This window comes from Coffea eugenioides, chromosome 7 (assembly GCF_003713205.1).
Source record: "Coffea eugenioides isolate CCC68of chromosome 7, Ceug_1.0, whole genome shotgun sequence".
Lineage (NCBI taxonomy): Eukaryota > Viridiplantae > Streptophyta > Magnoliopsida > Gentianales > Rubiaceae > Coffea > Coffea eugenioides.
The window spans coordinates 1,175,850-1,191,382 of record NC_040041.1 but is presented as its reverse complement, the minus strand read 5'-3'; the positions used below and the strand labels follow the sequence as shown (position 1 = coordinate 1,191,382).

The 15,533-nt window shown below is 37.6% G+C and overlaps 3 protein-coding genes across 3 annotated transcripts; all 3 read right to left on the bottom strand.

Annotated features, from left to right (window-relative positions):
* Positions 1 to 2,634: 2,634 nt before the first annotated feature.
* Positions 2,635 to 5,886, bottom strand: LOC113778108 (ruvB-like 2). The gene is given in 4 exon segments (XM_027323385.1): positions 2,635 to 3,477; positions 5,021 to 5,327; positions 5,330 to 5,368; positions 5,371 to 5,886. Coding segments are annotated over 4 exon segments (1,389 nt in total). The 5' UTR covers positions 5,759 to 5,886; the 3' UTR covers positions 2,635 to 2,822.
* Positions 5,887 to 7,139: 1,253 nt separating this feature from the next.
* LOC113778538 lies at positions 7,140 to 8,301 on the bottom strand. The gene is made up of 3 exons (XM_027323977.1): positions 8,072 to 8,301; positions 7,688 to 7,969; positions 7,140 to 7,535 (listed from the first exon to the last, which is right to left on the bottom strand). The coding sequence occupies exons 1-3, from the start codon at positions 8,208 to 8,210 to the stop codon at positions 7,387 to 7,389; spliced, it is 570 nt and encodes a 189-aa protein (XP_027179778.1). The 5' UTR covers positions 8,211 to 8,301; the 3' UTR covers positions 7,140 to 7,386.
* Positions 8,302 to 12,085: 3,784 nt separating this feature from the next.
* Positions 12,086 to 12,574, bottom strand: LOC113777927. Its single transcript, XM_027323160.1, has one exon. It carries the CDS (start codon positions 12,572 to 12,574, stop codon positions 12,086 to 12,088), a length of 489 nt encoding a protein of 162 aa, XP_027178961.1.
* Between the last annotated feature and the right edge of the window lie 2,959 nt (positions 12,575 to 15,533).

The window sequence follows — 15,533 nt, the reverse complement described above, 5'->3', positions numbered from 1 at the left end:
TCTCTCTCTCTCTTTTTTTTTAAAAAAAAAAAATTCTTTTTTGGTGGAGGAAGATACCAAAAATTTTGTGATTGGGAGGAAACGGGAAAGTCTACTATGTAGCACAGCAGTACAGAGTCCAATTTGATAAGATTAGATTTGCTTTGTGACTATTCCATTAATTGATTAAGAGCAGCTTTTGAGAAAAGCTTGGGACACAGCACCTCCGGTTCGAACGGGGTCGGACGTCACTAGCGCGGACATCTAATCAATAGGGGAGGTGTTTAATTGATTTCCGAACCTTTCACGTGCGAAGAATTCTTTGGCCAGATATTTAATATTTGGAGAAGTTTCGATTTGTATTTGTTCCAGATTCCGACTTCCGATCGTCTTAGGCGGCTACTTCATTTGTTTAACTAGTCAACTTCCAGTAGGTAAAGTACAGAGTGCTTTTCTATTTTATTGATAAGAGTAGTATTTGTATTGTTCAACCCTCAGCGATTGCCGGATCTGATCCGAAGAAATTCAGCGGTGAGTTTTTAGTCAATGACAAATGGACGTGCTACCACTCAATCCGGGGGGAGGTCGTTGTTTAAAACAATCGGCAAATAGGAGAATAAAATTGACCTTTTACCAAAAATCTAGCGCCATTTAGAAGTTCGCTCCCCAGAAAAGAAAGAACGGAAGAAGAGTTCTGTGGATTAGGGGTGGCAATTCGGGTCCAAATCAGGTTGGCGGGTCGGGTTCGGGTCAACCCGCCAGAAAATTGGTTGACCCGAACCCGACCCGCCAACCCGTGACGGGTCAGGTGTGCTGACCCGAACCCGAAAATTTCAGTTGACGGGTTGGCGGGTCGACCCGAAATTTAATTTTAATTTATTAATTTATCACTGTAATTTCTAATAAAATCAATTTCTCACAAAACTAATTACATAATCAAGTAATAAAAATTTAAATAAATAATTCCAAACCAAATCTAAAATAAATTAAACACCGTAAAAGTGTTTTATCCCAAACAAAATATAAAATAAATTAAAACAATATAAAAGTAAAAAATAATATAATATATTATTTGTCCAAATATAATAATTTCAACTTCACACAAATTAAATAAATTCATTTAGGATTAAGTAATTAATGCCTTTGAAAAAAAGAATAACTTAGTTTAGTTAGATAAAATTATTTTTATGTTTATTAAATTATTTTTAATTCGTAAACGGGTCATATCAGGTCACCACGGGTTGACCCGAAATCGACCTGTTTTCTTTTCGGGTTCATCGGGTTCAACCCGATTCTGACCCGAATTCCCGAAACCTCAACCCAAACCCATTAATTTCGTGTTAGGTTCGTGTCGTGTTTTCAGGTCGTGTCGAAAATTGCCACCCCTACTGTGGATATGCATTTTTTTTTCAAAAAAAAAAAAGGCCAGAATACCTATTCTAATTACTAGCAATACCCAATAATAATAATAAGAATAGCAGTAGTAAGTAGCGGTAGTTATTAAAGACAGTAACAAACTAGCGCATTAGTCATTAGACAATTGTAGTTTGTGTTGGCTCTTCAATCAACTAATTAATTGCAAGTGATGGATTTTACCTCGACCAAATGGGTCTGGACCTAGACGTCCTGAATTAATCTATAGGGCAGATTTAAAGAACCAGTCAATTCTTACGAGGCCGACTAATTTCCTGCGGCCCGGGCTCGGCGTCCCAACCCGACCCAAACACGATAAGTGCGCGGAGGAGTCCAACAGAGCGAAGACTCGAATTTGAAACCTCAAGGATCACCGGTGAGAAGCGCTACCGTTGGATCATTCACGCGGGGCAACCATAAGTTGATGATAGTGGTGAATTTACCGGTCATTTCAACAACACGCGTGTCGTCCCAACGAGGACAATAAGCTACGCCTTTTTTTTTTTATATTTTAAAAGTTCTAAGCTTAATACAGACAGTCGATCTTTAATCTTATCCAACCAAATCAAGGGGTTCGGTTCCCTAGCTGGCCCGATAAACGCTACCAGTCAAAAGAAATCCCCATGATAGGTTAGTTTGTCTCCGCTCAATCCTCATTATTGGAGCATCGAGTGTTCTTTTTTTTTTTTTTTGGAGCATCGAGTGTTCTATATTCTACTTCTGCTTACCCTCCCAATTTGTTAAAGCTTTCTATCCCCTTCAATTGCTTTTCTTGGTTTGCTTTAAATTATAACGAGCCATACTTTTCCTCATAAAGCTGTAATTTCCAAAACCATACTCTTTTTCTTCCTCTGGGATTTTCTCACTCAAATTTTACTCAAATTCAAACTTACGCTTCCACATGTCGCTCCCTGGATAAGCACATCGCCTCCTCCTCCTGTCGGTGCCCTGGGCAGAATTTGGATTCCTACTTTCTCTATATTATACTCCATATATTACAGTCCACGTATTGCCATACCAAACTTCACATTGGGGACAGCATATTTTCATTATTATATTTCCATGTAATCCTTGAGGGGAAACGGCAGACTTTCATGTATCGAGAAAAGTAGTAGTGCATTTCCATTATGCTGCAAATAAGTGATCCTACCAATTGGGTAAATCTTTCACAGTCGAGCGTGAATTATATATACGCCTATCTTCCGTTCACTGTAAAGCATCCTCATCCCTGCCGCAAGTAACTAAAACGCAAGTTTCCAGCTCAGTTCTTTAATGATTAGTTGATGCTTCTGGCATGTCAAGTAATTGTACATCTCCATTCACAAAATACAAATCAATCAAGCGGCAACTAAGTCTTTACAAAGTTATGCGCTTAGATACAATTCAAGAACTTGAAGTTATCTTAAAGTTGCACGAGCACAAGGAACGCCTCAAGAAACCATTGCATTGGCCTCATCTTCATCCCCTTCTCCTGCTGGAACCTCATTAAACATATACTGGCTCTGGAATTCCATCAAGTATTGAGTTGATCTCTTGACATCATAAAACAGCTCATACACTCGACTGATATCTTCCATCTCTACAATCTTACCGTTCCTCTTTTGGCAAGCCAAAGCAGCAGCCGTAATTAGGTGTATGCCATACCTCAATGATGTATCAACCCCTATCTTTGTAAGTAAAACCTTTGCATCTTCGGACATTTCTACGTCTTCCTCTTGGCACCTGATGTCCAGAATTTTTCTTATATCTTCTTCAGTGTACGGTTGCGTGGAGATTATAAGCAGTCGATCAAGAAAATCAATTGGAATCCCATGTGGAGATTTGTAATTAGTGCCACGGATAGTAGTAATGCCTCTGTTTGTAGCAACAACCAAGATAGGTGCCATATCATTCTCCAGAGCACGGTTTAGGAAAGAAAAGCACTCTATGTCAAGCATGTGCACTTCATCAATGAAAAGAACACCAGGGACAATCTCTGCCTTGCCTTCTTCCCTCCACTCTGCAACTTTTGTGTCAATTTGTTCCCTAACTTCAGCGCGAATTTCACCGGTATCACCAGTGAAGAGAGCTAAAAACCCCTGTGTTCTGAAATCAAAAGATAAGGCCGTACAAGCTGTAAAACTTGGTGCTATTTAGGAGTTAAAGATGAAACATTTAACTGGTATAGCACAGTAACCTTTCAGCAGGAAAGCCAAAATCCATATCCGAAACTCACACAAGCGGTAATACTTTGATTTAGTTATAAATGATACAGAGAAGGCCCCTACTTAAACCAACATATTTTGTCTCTATTGCAGCTGTCTGCCGTGACACAGACACGAGCATTCTGAAATTAGGACCTTCAGATCTTTTAAATAAGTTAAAGTGAAGGAAAGAGGGAAAAGAAACACGACAATAGAAAGATTAAATCAAATAGTAACCATGACTTACAAGCTCAGCACTCAAACAGACGAGTTGAACTCATTAACGGAATGTAGAGTGCAGGCTCCAAGTTAGCAACTTGCAGGACTTGCATGTCAAAGACATACTCAAATGATTGCCAAAGAGAAACAGAAGTATAAGTATAAATATAGGAGAGGCATAATATCCTCGTCCTCAAAAATGTCACGTTCAATTCTCTTTGAAACTATTAATGTAAAGGTTCTTTTACATATGAAAGGTAACAAAATGCAAGACAGTATCACGGTAATATTGAAACTGCAAACAGCTCATTGTGCTCTGGTCATAGTCATAGGTCTAAGAAACAAATCATCATATTGAAAATGAGGGCTCTACATTATTCTTACGGACATGCAAACTAAATCAATTGCAATCATTTGGGCATGCCAGAAGCAGGACTTGAGGGACATAACATCCCAAATAGACTAATAGCATCTCATAAGCACCAGAACATCCCTAGATTCAGAATATCACTATGAACCATATTTGACTGTTGAAACACATGCACTAATAATGAGGTTTATCCCCAAGGAAGGCCTGGAAACCCTACTTTCCATTACCCACGCTTATCCTTGTCCCTTCCCCTCTCTTCTAGCGTATAATTCGGTTCAAAGCAGTTTGCTAAATGGAAGAAAGAAGAGCCTATCATTTTCTACTTGGGCAGAAGGATCAAGTTCATAGCAGTCTGCCCACCAAAAAGTACTTGCTAAATACTTAGATACAACTAAGACCAGGCTATGTTTTACCAACTAAGCTACAAGATAGCTGCTGTTTGGTACCAAGCAGGATTAATGGGAAGATTTTAACTCAGAGTTATTCGTTCAACAATTTACAAGAATATTACTGGTTATGAGTATCAGAAGTTCAATAATAGAATATACAGCCGAAGAGTTTACATTTCACATCAACTCTCAGAGGTTAAACAATGCAATGGCTCCAAGCTGCTAATTTCGACAGCCCGCTAAACGGTGATTGTTTGTTCCCAAAGAATACAAGCAGTTTGAAATGTATATAACAGTAAGTAAAATCTTTCCCATTTACTATACCAAGACAGCAAAATTAAAACATCCTCTGAAGCAACAACTACTCAATTAGATAAGCATACACCCAAACAAACATTACAAACTATTGCTCGTTCGATTCACTTTCAAGGAGTAACGTTTCTCCCAAGTAAAAGCATATAATATACCTGCTGTTGATTACATCAATCTCATGGAGCGTCACGCAATGCACAATCTCTTTCCGCTTCTGCAACTCCCCTGGGCACTGCACGAACTTCGTCTGTGGGCCCATAGCATCATAGTCTCTCGACGCGCGAAAAAACCTCCCTAGCTTCGTAATCTTCCAGAAGTCTTATCAATAGCAATAACATCCACTCTGCCCTTCTTTTCCAAAAGCCTCAATCATCTTCGCCCCAAAATCATAGACCGTCTCCATCTCTGTCGTCTTCAGCGTCAACTTGCCAGTCTTCGACGCAGCTCCAGCAACTGCCGGCGGTCAATTTGAATCTCCACAACTTCACCTTCAATAACCTCGTCTCTTCTTTAATTCGAACTCCAATAGCTTTTCTAAAAGCTTGCATGAGAGCTTCAGTTTTCGACATCTCGAGAGAGAAGAGCTCGCTTCCAGCTAGCATAGCAAAAGGGGTTTCTTGGCCCAGTGATTTAGCCATGCCCATGGCAATTGCAGTTTTTCCGGAGCCAGGTTGACCCGCAAGAAGAACAGCCCTGCCGGCGATTTTACCTTGCTGGACCATCTTAACAATAACCCCGGCGGCTTTTCGGGCTGAGGTTTGGCCCACCATACCCTCAGAGACTGCCCGAGCCTCTAGCGCAGAGTCCAAGCCGAGACCACGGATGTGGGAGTGGGCACCTATGCGTTCTATTCGAGTTAGGTCTCGCATCTCTGAGATTTTCAGCTCCGCCATGGCTGGAGGTGCTCAGTTGTTCAGTCGAGAGAGGAAGAGGGGGTTTAGGGTTTTGGAGACCTGCGAGGATCTTTATCTCTGTAAAAATAAAGAGGCAATTTCTTTTTTTTTTTTTGGGGGGGGTGTAAGAGTAAAGAGGCAATAGATGAGGGGTTGAGGCGGTTCAAGTTTTTGGATTTTCGATTGAGCCTTCCTTTGTCCCCTTTGCTTTGTGTGATGTACACGTCTTTCGCAGCCCCTTCACATTCTACCCTTCTACACTTTTCGAGTTGGATGGCTAATGGCTACAGGCTATTGTGGGCCGGATTCAAATAAAATTGGAAATTTCTAGGGGCTTTGACAATTTAAGTAAATTTTCAATTCCTTTTCTAAAAATATATAGAGTTTTGTTTGATATAATATGCGAGGAAAATCACAAAGCTTATTACTCTATATGGTGGAAATAATTCTTTAAAACTATATACTATCGTCTTAATACATTTTTCTGAAAATAGTGTATGCTCTCTCAAAATTAAGGTAACATGTGCTAATATTGCACTGAGAAGAATTATGCTGAGAATCGATTACTTTCTCTACCACATCTAGCTTAGTTGGCGTGTGACTACATTGTTTGGAAATATTTTAATTATGCCTTCTCAAATCCTTATTATATAGAATAGAAATATTTAGATTATAGTGATTTCTAAGTTAAATTACTCATTTTTAAAAAAATAAATTTCTCAATTCCTACAATTCAAAAGTAGAGGGCTTTTTGTTTTTTGTGGGATAATTATGCCCACTACTCTAGAAGGAAAAAGATTATGCTATTGATAAGCCTTCTTTGTTTGGTAAATAAGGAAGTGAAAGTCAATATATATAACAGCTGGAGAGCATACTAGAAGAAATATAATATTTTTATAATGAAAAATTTTAAATATATTTGGTTGAGTTTAATTATGAAGATGTAGGAAATATTTATAGACAAATTTTTTAAAACATACACAAATTTAGTATAATTAGGACTTTATTTTACTTATTTCATTTTCGATTCGTAAATGTGAACTAAATAGTTTTTTCATATTGTTTGCGATTCGGGGGTTGGGTGACTTGGGAAGCAGGGTATTTGAACGCAAGATCTCTAATTTCTATCACCTATGTACCGAGTAGAATAAGTTATCTATCATAAATTTAATCAAATTTTATTCTAACAATGGAACCAAGCAATTAAAAATTTAAAAAGACCTTATAAAAATACTTATCAATAAAAACTAAAAATAATATATAGCTACAAAATTTGAACGTAAATTCTAGGCACCCTCTAGTCGTGAAGGTAAATTCTAGGCACCCTCAACTAGTGGTTGAAAATTCAATTTATTCCCCAAAAAAAATTACCATGCGAGGGTTCAAAATAATCAAAACTCATATTCACACCTCAAAGTCTGTCTTTGACAAACTGGAGGAAATCGTTTTAAAACTCACAGGCGAAGATTAGCTTCCGCCATTGAAACAGAAGAGGCAGTATCTGCTAGTTCATAACTTAACAAGAAGGCATAATGCATTCATGAAAAACACGGTGGCTGTAGGATTCAAAGAAACTAGTTTGCTGCATCAATGAGGCGTCTACTATCTGAGGAGTGAGGAGTAATTAATCAAGCACTTCCGTTGTCACATATTCTAGCGTCTTCATTGCTGTTTCCCGCGCTTGATGGGTTCATCATGCCTTCACTGGCCAGTTTCTTGACCATTCTTCTCTGCTTTAGCTTGTTTTGTTTCGAGCCTAGTGGTCTCTCTTCGGATTCTAGACAAATATTCAGTTCACGGGGCATTCAATCAGACGGCTAAAAAACAGGGCTGTCAATTGCTGCAAACGGAAAGAACTCTACTACTAGCTAAATAGGTTTTGCCAATTCCGTTTCAAAGTTCCACGCGCTCTTAAAAGAAGAATCTCACCTGGCTTGTCCGCCCGAGCATGATCATCTTTCTCAGCAGCATTTCCTCGAACACCTTGAGGTTCCTCCTCCACGACACCACCTCCGCCAACTTCAGCAGTACCATTCTCGCTCGTATTAGGCAAAAGTGGCCCAATAATTTTCCTGCGGCGTGAAGCAGCTTCTTTAAGCTTCTTCTTGCGAAGCCTCTTTCTTTGAGCTCTTGTCAACTTCTTAGGCCCATTCTCTTCTCCTTCATCAGCATCAGTTGATGCCGTAGACCCTCTATCCTCATCCAAATCGTCTATCAATCAATCAGACGCATTAGAACAGGGCAAAATCGTTAACTCCCTACATTGTCTGATTAACACCAAATCCAGATGGGGTTCAGTCAACGATTTGATACCTGGAACACAATCCAAATTGGGGTTTCGGGTAAATGTGTCTACTGAGTCCTGGTTGTCTTCTCTTGGAGCCGGAGGAGGGGGATAGAGCATTTGAAGAAGGGCCTCATGGAACTTTTGTCTTTTGTCTCCCCTCTTCATCTCATCATACAACTTGATCCTCGACGGCCGTCCGATTCAGTTTTGTGATTGCCCGGCGGAGGGGAAGGAGAACGACGCCGGATGCCACAAAAGCAAATGATTTCGGGACCGACTTTGGGAGATACGTAACACAAGAATACAAAAAACTGCAAAGATAAATTTTTTAAAAAAAAGAGAATAAAGTAAGGTACGTAACAAAAGAATCCAAAACATAATAATAATAATGATAATAGAAAAAAATGGTAAGTTTTCTTTTATTATCAGGTTCGGAGTTGGCGAAGTGGTTTTGGAATCTTTTTCTTCATACATGGATATGGATAATGGGAGTTTGTGAACTTATTTAAGATTTTACTAGAAATAAATTCGGTGGTGCGCATCCAAAATCACCCTTCTCTAGTTTTTTTTTTTTTTTTGATACTTAGATGATTATTCTTACCAAGAGAATCCAAATTGTTGAGAAAATATTTTTATTTAACTTCGACAGGGCAAACTTGACATTGTAAAAGAATTTCTAAGCCTTGTATTATCAATAGTCTTTTCATCTCTCTCTAAATTGGAGACGAAGTTTTGTTCAACCCGAATAACACTCTAGAATTTCCCTTTCCCTTCCTTGATCTCTTCTTTTTCTTTGGGAATCATAACTATTTAAGTTTAAACAAAAATGACATGATACATAGTAGTATTTGTTTAAACTTTAGAGGATGGGGGTAAATGGACGTGACAATTAGGAGTTTGTGTAAAGTGCAAACAAGGCCGAGAAACACCAAACAAAGAATCCTTCAAATGCTATGTCACCAATGTGGTACTTTCAATCTCCCATAACTAGTAGTATATTGGACAGGATTATTCTATTTTGTAGACGCGGCCAGGGAGGGATTATGTTAAAGTTGGGTTCGTGATGGAATGTGAACTGTGTTAAGATCAAAATTCCAAACAAAATGTTTGCCATTCCATTCAGCAGACTCTTTCCTGTTGATGGCTGAACAAAGACGCTGCTCGCTCGCTTGTACCAACCAGAAAAGCAAGGGCCATTTAACTTCTGTGCCTTCATTCGATCGAATTTTCTACCCTCTTATGTCTTGACGGCAATCTAAAAAAGGGATGGCTAAAAATGACAAGCTTGCTTCACAAATAGATTTATTAATTTTTCCACAACTAGGTATTATTGTTGTATTATATACAACAATCGAAAGAATGCGGGTCTTATTCCATTTTCATTATAGGATTCTTTTTTTTTTTTTTTGCCTTTTTTTTTTAAGTGTAAGTAGAAAGATTCGAACCCGAGACCTCTTGCTTACACTCCCTCCCCCTTCATTATAGGATTCGCTATTTTGGTGGGTATCATTTATCTACAGCATGAGAAAAGCGAATCCGGTAGGCTAGTAGTAATGTTCAACTCCCCGGCTATCTTTTGTTTTTTTGTTTTTCACAATATCTAACCAGAAGTTTGCTGACTCTTTGTATTTGCTTCAACAGATTGAATTGATATAACCAGTACCGGCAGACCAAGATAAGAAAATTTGCAAGACATAACACTAACATTTTTATCCATATATAGGACTGGGAAGGATCAAATTTAGTTGTAAACAAATGTTTTTTTTTTTTTTGGGTGGAGGAGAGAGAGGGTTGGGGGGAGGGGGGAGGGTGGAGGAAGAAGTTCTAGGCAAAGTTGGTGAGATTCTTTTTATGCACTTATTTGTTTGAAAGGATCCAACATTTCAATTTGATTCATAAAGCAAGTTGAGTTTTAAAATCTCAGGAGGCGGTGGCACCTGGATTTTCAATTGGGCGTGGGATAAAGACATTCAAAAAATATACAAAAATTTACCTCTAAATTAGTGTTGATAATCTGTTTTATCATTAGTATTATTTTTTATGGATGAATATGAACATATAATTAGTCTAAACAACTCACAATCTCACATACGATGAGATTTGGACCCATCACGGAGTGCAATTACACATTCATTGATTGTCAATTTGTGAATAGATATTGAGTGATGGTGATTTTTATTTTATTGTTTTTTAATTTAGACGCGTAAGCAGTGAGATTAAAAAAATAAAAATAAAAACTAGTCTTTACCTTCCAAATGTTTCCTTACGAATTGAAATGGGTTAATTCTATTTTATTCCCTTAAACTATACACGAAATCTCATTTCAATCCCTTATGAGTTGAAAAGGGATAATTTCATGATTTTTAAATTCTGACACCTCAATCTTAAGCATTAAATCAACATATGATTAGTTTAAATTTTGATCATCTATCTACTAGAAAACCAACTTCCTTTGGAGAAGTTGGCCATCACATGTATTGTGAGTGGGAGGTCAAAAGTTTAAATCTTACCTCCCACTAATGTGCCACTATATGTGACTTTTTCTAAATCCATACAGGTGGATAATGCATCCGTATGGTTCGAAGATGTGTCGTTATGAAAAAAAAAAAAATCTACTAGAAAAGTGTAAAACGATTTGGCATATTAACGGGGACCCATGGGTTCTATTTATCAAATCAAGGGTAGAAGTCAAGCCATTAGGGGGTTGTACTTACCGTGCAATATCAAATTGATCTGTTGATATCAACCAGGCTGGATCGAGTAGAAACATTCAGTCTTTGTTCATTGCTTTAAGCTTCTAATGTAAAGCGACGTTCAGAGCCCCGTCAAATGTCGATAAATATTTTTCACGGAGTACAATTAAACATTCGTTGATTGTCACTTTGTTAATAGTTATTGAGTGCTGGTGGTTTTTTTTAAAAAAATAAACTAAAAATTGGACGTGTAAGCAGCAAGAGCGAAAAACAAAAATGACTCTTTACCTTCCAAATATTCTCTTACGAATTGAAAACTATTACTAAAAGAAACTAGACAGCTTCAAAACATCCACTTTTTTTTTTTGGCTCCATGGGTTGAATGGGAGGTGATGATATCAGAGACGGAAAAGAAAAAGAGAAAAAAAAGGAGCAGGTAAGTTGCATATATACTTGGTATCTCCAGCAAGTTGTTGGAGATTGGATCAGTAGCTTTTTATATTTATTGAAATACTAAAGTCCTAGTTATATTAAAAATATACACACAATAATAACATGAACGTAGAGTATCATAATTTCGATATGTATAATGTGTGTGATATATTGAATTTTTACCTGCGAAATACAGTGAGCCGTATGCTCTTATATTGTAGCAAATGGAAATGTAGATTGTGATACTCGGTGGCAGGTGCATCCAATACCACCATATCAATCAGCATTGGATGTTTCCCTTGTCAGCATTTCGAAATGGCTGCCAAATGTTCGCATGCAAATTAAAAACAAAAGAAACTAGACGGCCAAAATCCTTTTTTTTTTTCCTGCCAAATACGTGAACCAGTCGTGTGGTTCATTGCACCAAATGAAAATGTAGCTTATGGTGTAAGCAATACTATTCGATCAGTATTTGATGTTTTTATTGTGAGCACTTCGAACTGTTCTATTGCCAGACTCACGTTCGATACAGATTAAACAGATCAAGCAAGCCTTGTTTTTTTAAATCTCAATTTTCTACAAACTGGAGATTAAACAGATCAAGCAAGCCTTGTTTTTTTAAATCTCAATTTTCTACAAACTGGAGAATGGAGATCAATAGTACCATATCACATCAAAATAGGACACTATAATATGTGGATTTGGAGACTTGTCAATGCTATGATTTGATTGAACCAGTAAAAAAATACACAAGATCAAAGCAACCCTAGAGCAAAGTGCTCCCACTTGAACTAACAACTTCAAGCCCACCAAAAAAGGAAAATGTGGAAAAGAGAGATTCAGAGAAGGTCTAAACAAGAAGAAGAAAGAAAACAATTGCAAAGCCGGCCTTCCATTAATTCTTCTATTTTCTGCTCAACTGTTCTTCAGAAAATCCTTCCTGTTTGTGACTGCATGGCTTCTACTTCTGGGAAAAGCATCTGTTCTCAAAGTTACATCTTCTCCAAAATCACAGGGCTTTTCTTCATCAATCCTTCCAATGGCAATTGTTTGACTGCGCTGCACAACACTTACTCCTCCCATGGGGGGCCGCTGTTGCCTAAGAAACTCTAACTCAATCTTGTTCCTGAGGCCCCCGGTGGAAGCAGCCCTCAGAAGCTCAGCCAAATCATCATCGCTGATTAATGCTGAAGATCTGACACTAAAGCTCTTGGGCAAAGATGGAGCGAGATGAGAAGCAGGATACACCATGCCACCAATACTGTTATACGTACCGACATTTGAAGCGCAATTATTCATGCAGTTGATATAGAAATCCCGGGCTCTAGTCAGGATTCTGGTGACTGCTGTAACGCATGTTCTGAATTTGCCTTGTTTACCGGCCTTTTTGATTATGGTGCTCATACCTGACTAGCTGCACTTATTGCACTACTTGAAAGTTCAACGCTTGCCGTGTATATATCGTAGCTTGTAACCCACGCTCAGAGACAGTGTAATTAAATATATCGGTGCTGCCGAATGATGAAGACCTGTGGGGTCTAACGGAGTAATAAAACAAGCCAACAAAAAAAAAAAAAAAAAAAAAAAAAGCAAGGAGGGAAAGTGCCGGGGAAAATGGAATTAAATTAAATATGGCAAAGCGAAAACTCTTGCTTTTTGTCCATGATGGAACCCAATAGAGATATGTGGAACACTACTTCGACCACGTTGAATGAGCAACACTACTGTGTTGATCTGTAAGTTCGACCATTAGGGTAGGCTATTTGATGAAGAATTAATGATTCGAAACCACAATGCTATGGATAGCATGCCTGTGTATAATCTTTTGAGAATGTTACTAAGTTATTCATTTGTGCTAATTTGGGTCACTAAACTATTTTCTTAGCTGAAAATTTCACCGAATTAACCAAATTATATGCTCTGTGTCGTTCCATGTAATTTGACCGTCATGACAAATGGAATGAATGTCACGTGACTTGCAAATGGATTTTTGTAGGGGACAATTTTTATTTGAAGCTTTTCCTCTCTTTACTCACAGATCTCTGTCTTTTTCTCTCTCAACTGTTAGCAGTAGAGAAAAGTTCAAAACTCCCCCCTCCCCCTCTCAAGTCTCAACAACCCAAAAAATAAGCTAAAGAAGTTTTGAACGGGCACGGTTTCGCATCTGAGCTAAGAATCTATTGTTTTAGATAGGTTTGTGATTGGGAAAAAAGGGAGCTCGATCAAGTTACCAATAAAATTTTTTAGATTGTGAAAATACGATCTTCCTTTTCTTAAAATATTATAGATGTTCAATGGCTGGTGAAATTTTCCAAAGGCTTTACCCAGAATAAAGATACTGAGTAGAAGGGATTGTGGTGGATCCCTAACAGTTAATCCTCCTCCCCTCCTCGTGAATAAAAAGCCAGACCCAATTGTCGACAACAAAGATCTAGCTACAAATACTTACGAGAGATTCTACGCGCAAGTTGCTACATCGCCATAGCTTTGATTTGGATTGTCAAAACTTGAATGCCTAATTCAGAGTTTAGGGTAAAAGAGAAAATTTGAGAAGGTTTAAGTTAGGCACCGTTTGTGTTAAGTGAACAGAAGATAACCAGAAAGGAAAAGAATTGGAAAGTTTTGATTTTTTTTTTCTTTTATTTGACTGCTTTTTATTGGTTGCAATTTCGGGAAAACAAGAAACAAGTTTGAATGAAAAGTTTCATTTTATGTCATGCCCAAAACCTGATTATAAAAATGGCAAAGAGAGAACTTGAAAAAAATCCTCTTCCTTTTCCTTTTTTGGAATGGGAAGAGACCATGCCCGTTCAAAACACAAAGATTACGAATCCCAGCCATTTGCTAGCTGGTGATGTGGGAGACGCCAAGGAGAAACCCACTTCATATTTGGGCACAAATTCACAAAGGTCTTAGGGTTGAAAAGTAGAACGAAACCTCATTGTTGTCTATAATGTTCAAGGGCGAAGAGAAACATTAACCAAAAAATTGAATTGATGATTTTGCTTCTCAAAAACCAAGCGTGCAAGTCAATTGACGTCCGTTCCATTTGTCTTGACAGGCAAATTTCACTAAATAAGAAAAAACATGCAATTTGGTTAGTCCAGTGACATTTTCAACTAAGAAAATAATTTTGTGATCTAAATTAGCACAAGTGTACAATATAATGACATTTGACACGATTTGCTCTAATCTTTTACCATATAAATATTTTTATTATGAAAAACAGAAGGACCCCATCTCTATGGCTTTTTTTGAATCGCCGTAAGCCACGTGGCGAAGGACATAAATTAGAAACAATTGATGGGATCTCCAACTGGACTTTGTCAGTCTTAAGCCACGTGGGATCATATCATACAAGAACTCGATTGGTTTTCGATTTTACTTTTGTATTTTTTCCCAAACTTTCGCTTTCGATTTTTCGATAGACGCTGGGGTTTTGTTATGTGGGGTAATGAAGAAACCCAAAAGAAAAACAATAAAAAAAAAAATGATTTTTGCTAGTGACAGGTAACGGAGGGAGAAATGAAAAAAGGAAAATATATCGGCATACGTTGTTATGTTTGGTGGTCTAAGACTCTTCTTACAGATGTTAGACGGAGGTTAATTGTCTTTAGTCAAACTAAAAAGTCACTCACTTTCTATCCAATTAAAAAAATCTAGAAACTAGAAACAAGAAATCTAGAAATCAAAAGTTATATAGTTTCTATGATAAATCTTTTCATATGGAGATTTGCCTTTCACGCAGCTGAGTGGAACAATTCGATACACTCGTTAGATAACTAAAGCTGCGTTAAGAAATTACCATAGTTCACACAATGTACACCTATTTTCAGTTTTTTTTTTTTTTCTAATGTTTGATAGCAAAGTGTATGTTCTATTTGTTTAATTAATATGCATCAGCAGTTACACCTTGGATCTCGGTATGTGCGTACTTATTGTATATATATTTTTAGAATTTTTTAAATAAGTGCCCACTAGCACTCTAATACTTTAGCTCCTACAATTTACCGTGTAAATATAAATTGCAATATTTACTGTACTCCTATATTTAGGCATTCCCTGAATTGGGAAAAAAAAAAATAACACTTGGGATGCTTTTGACCAATGCCCACTAAGCATTCTTCAGATAAAATTATAGCTGTCAAGTAAATCCATTTAGCTAAATTTACCCATACCCGCCTATGAATAGATGGGTATGGATATGTTAAATTTTTGCATATGAGTATAATGGGTTAAATGGGTATTATTGGGTAACCCATCAAACCCAATTAACCCATTTAGAATTGTCTTCCCCCAAACCTCCTCTCTTCCCCCATCCATTAACTTGCTCATTTTTCACCATTACCAATTTATGACAAGT

What these genes read in the sequence shown, in the direction of transcription:
- LOC113778538 (XM_027323977.1), bottom strand. Translation starts at nt 8,210, where the DNA reads ATGAAGAGGGGAGACAAAAGACAAAAGTTCCATGAGGCCCTTCTTCAA. An exon ending in CAATTTGGATTGTGTTCCAG is followed by an intron (nt 7,970 to 8,071) that starts GTATCAAATCGT and finishes ATTGATTGATAG; the next exon opens with ACGATTTGGATGAGGATAGA. An exon ending in TGCTCGGGCGGACAAGCCAG is followed by an intron (nt 7,536 to 7,687) that starts GTGAGATTCTTC and finishes ATATTTGTCTAG; the next exon opens with AATCCGAAGAGAGACCACTA.
- LOC113777927 (XM_027323160.1), bottom strand. Translation starts at nt 12,574, where the DNA reads ATGAGCACCATAATCAAAAAGGCCGGTAAACAAGGCAAATTCAGAACA.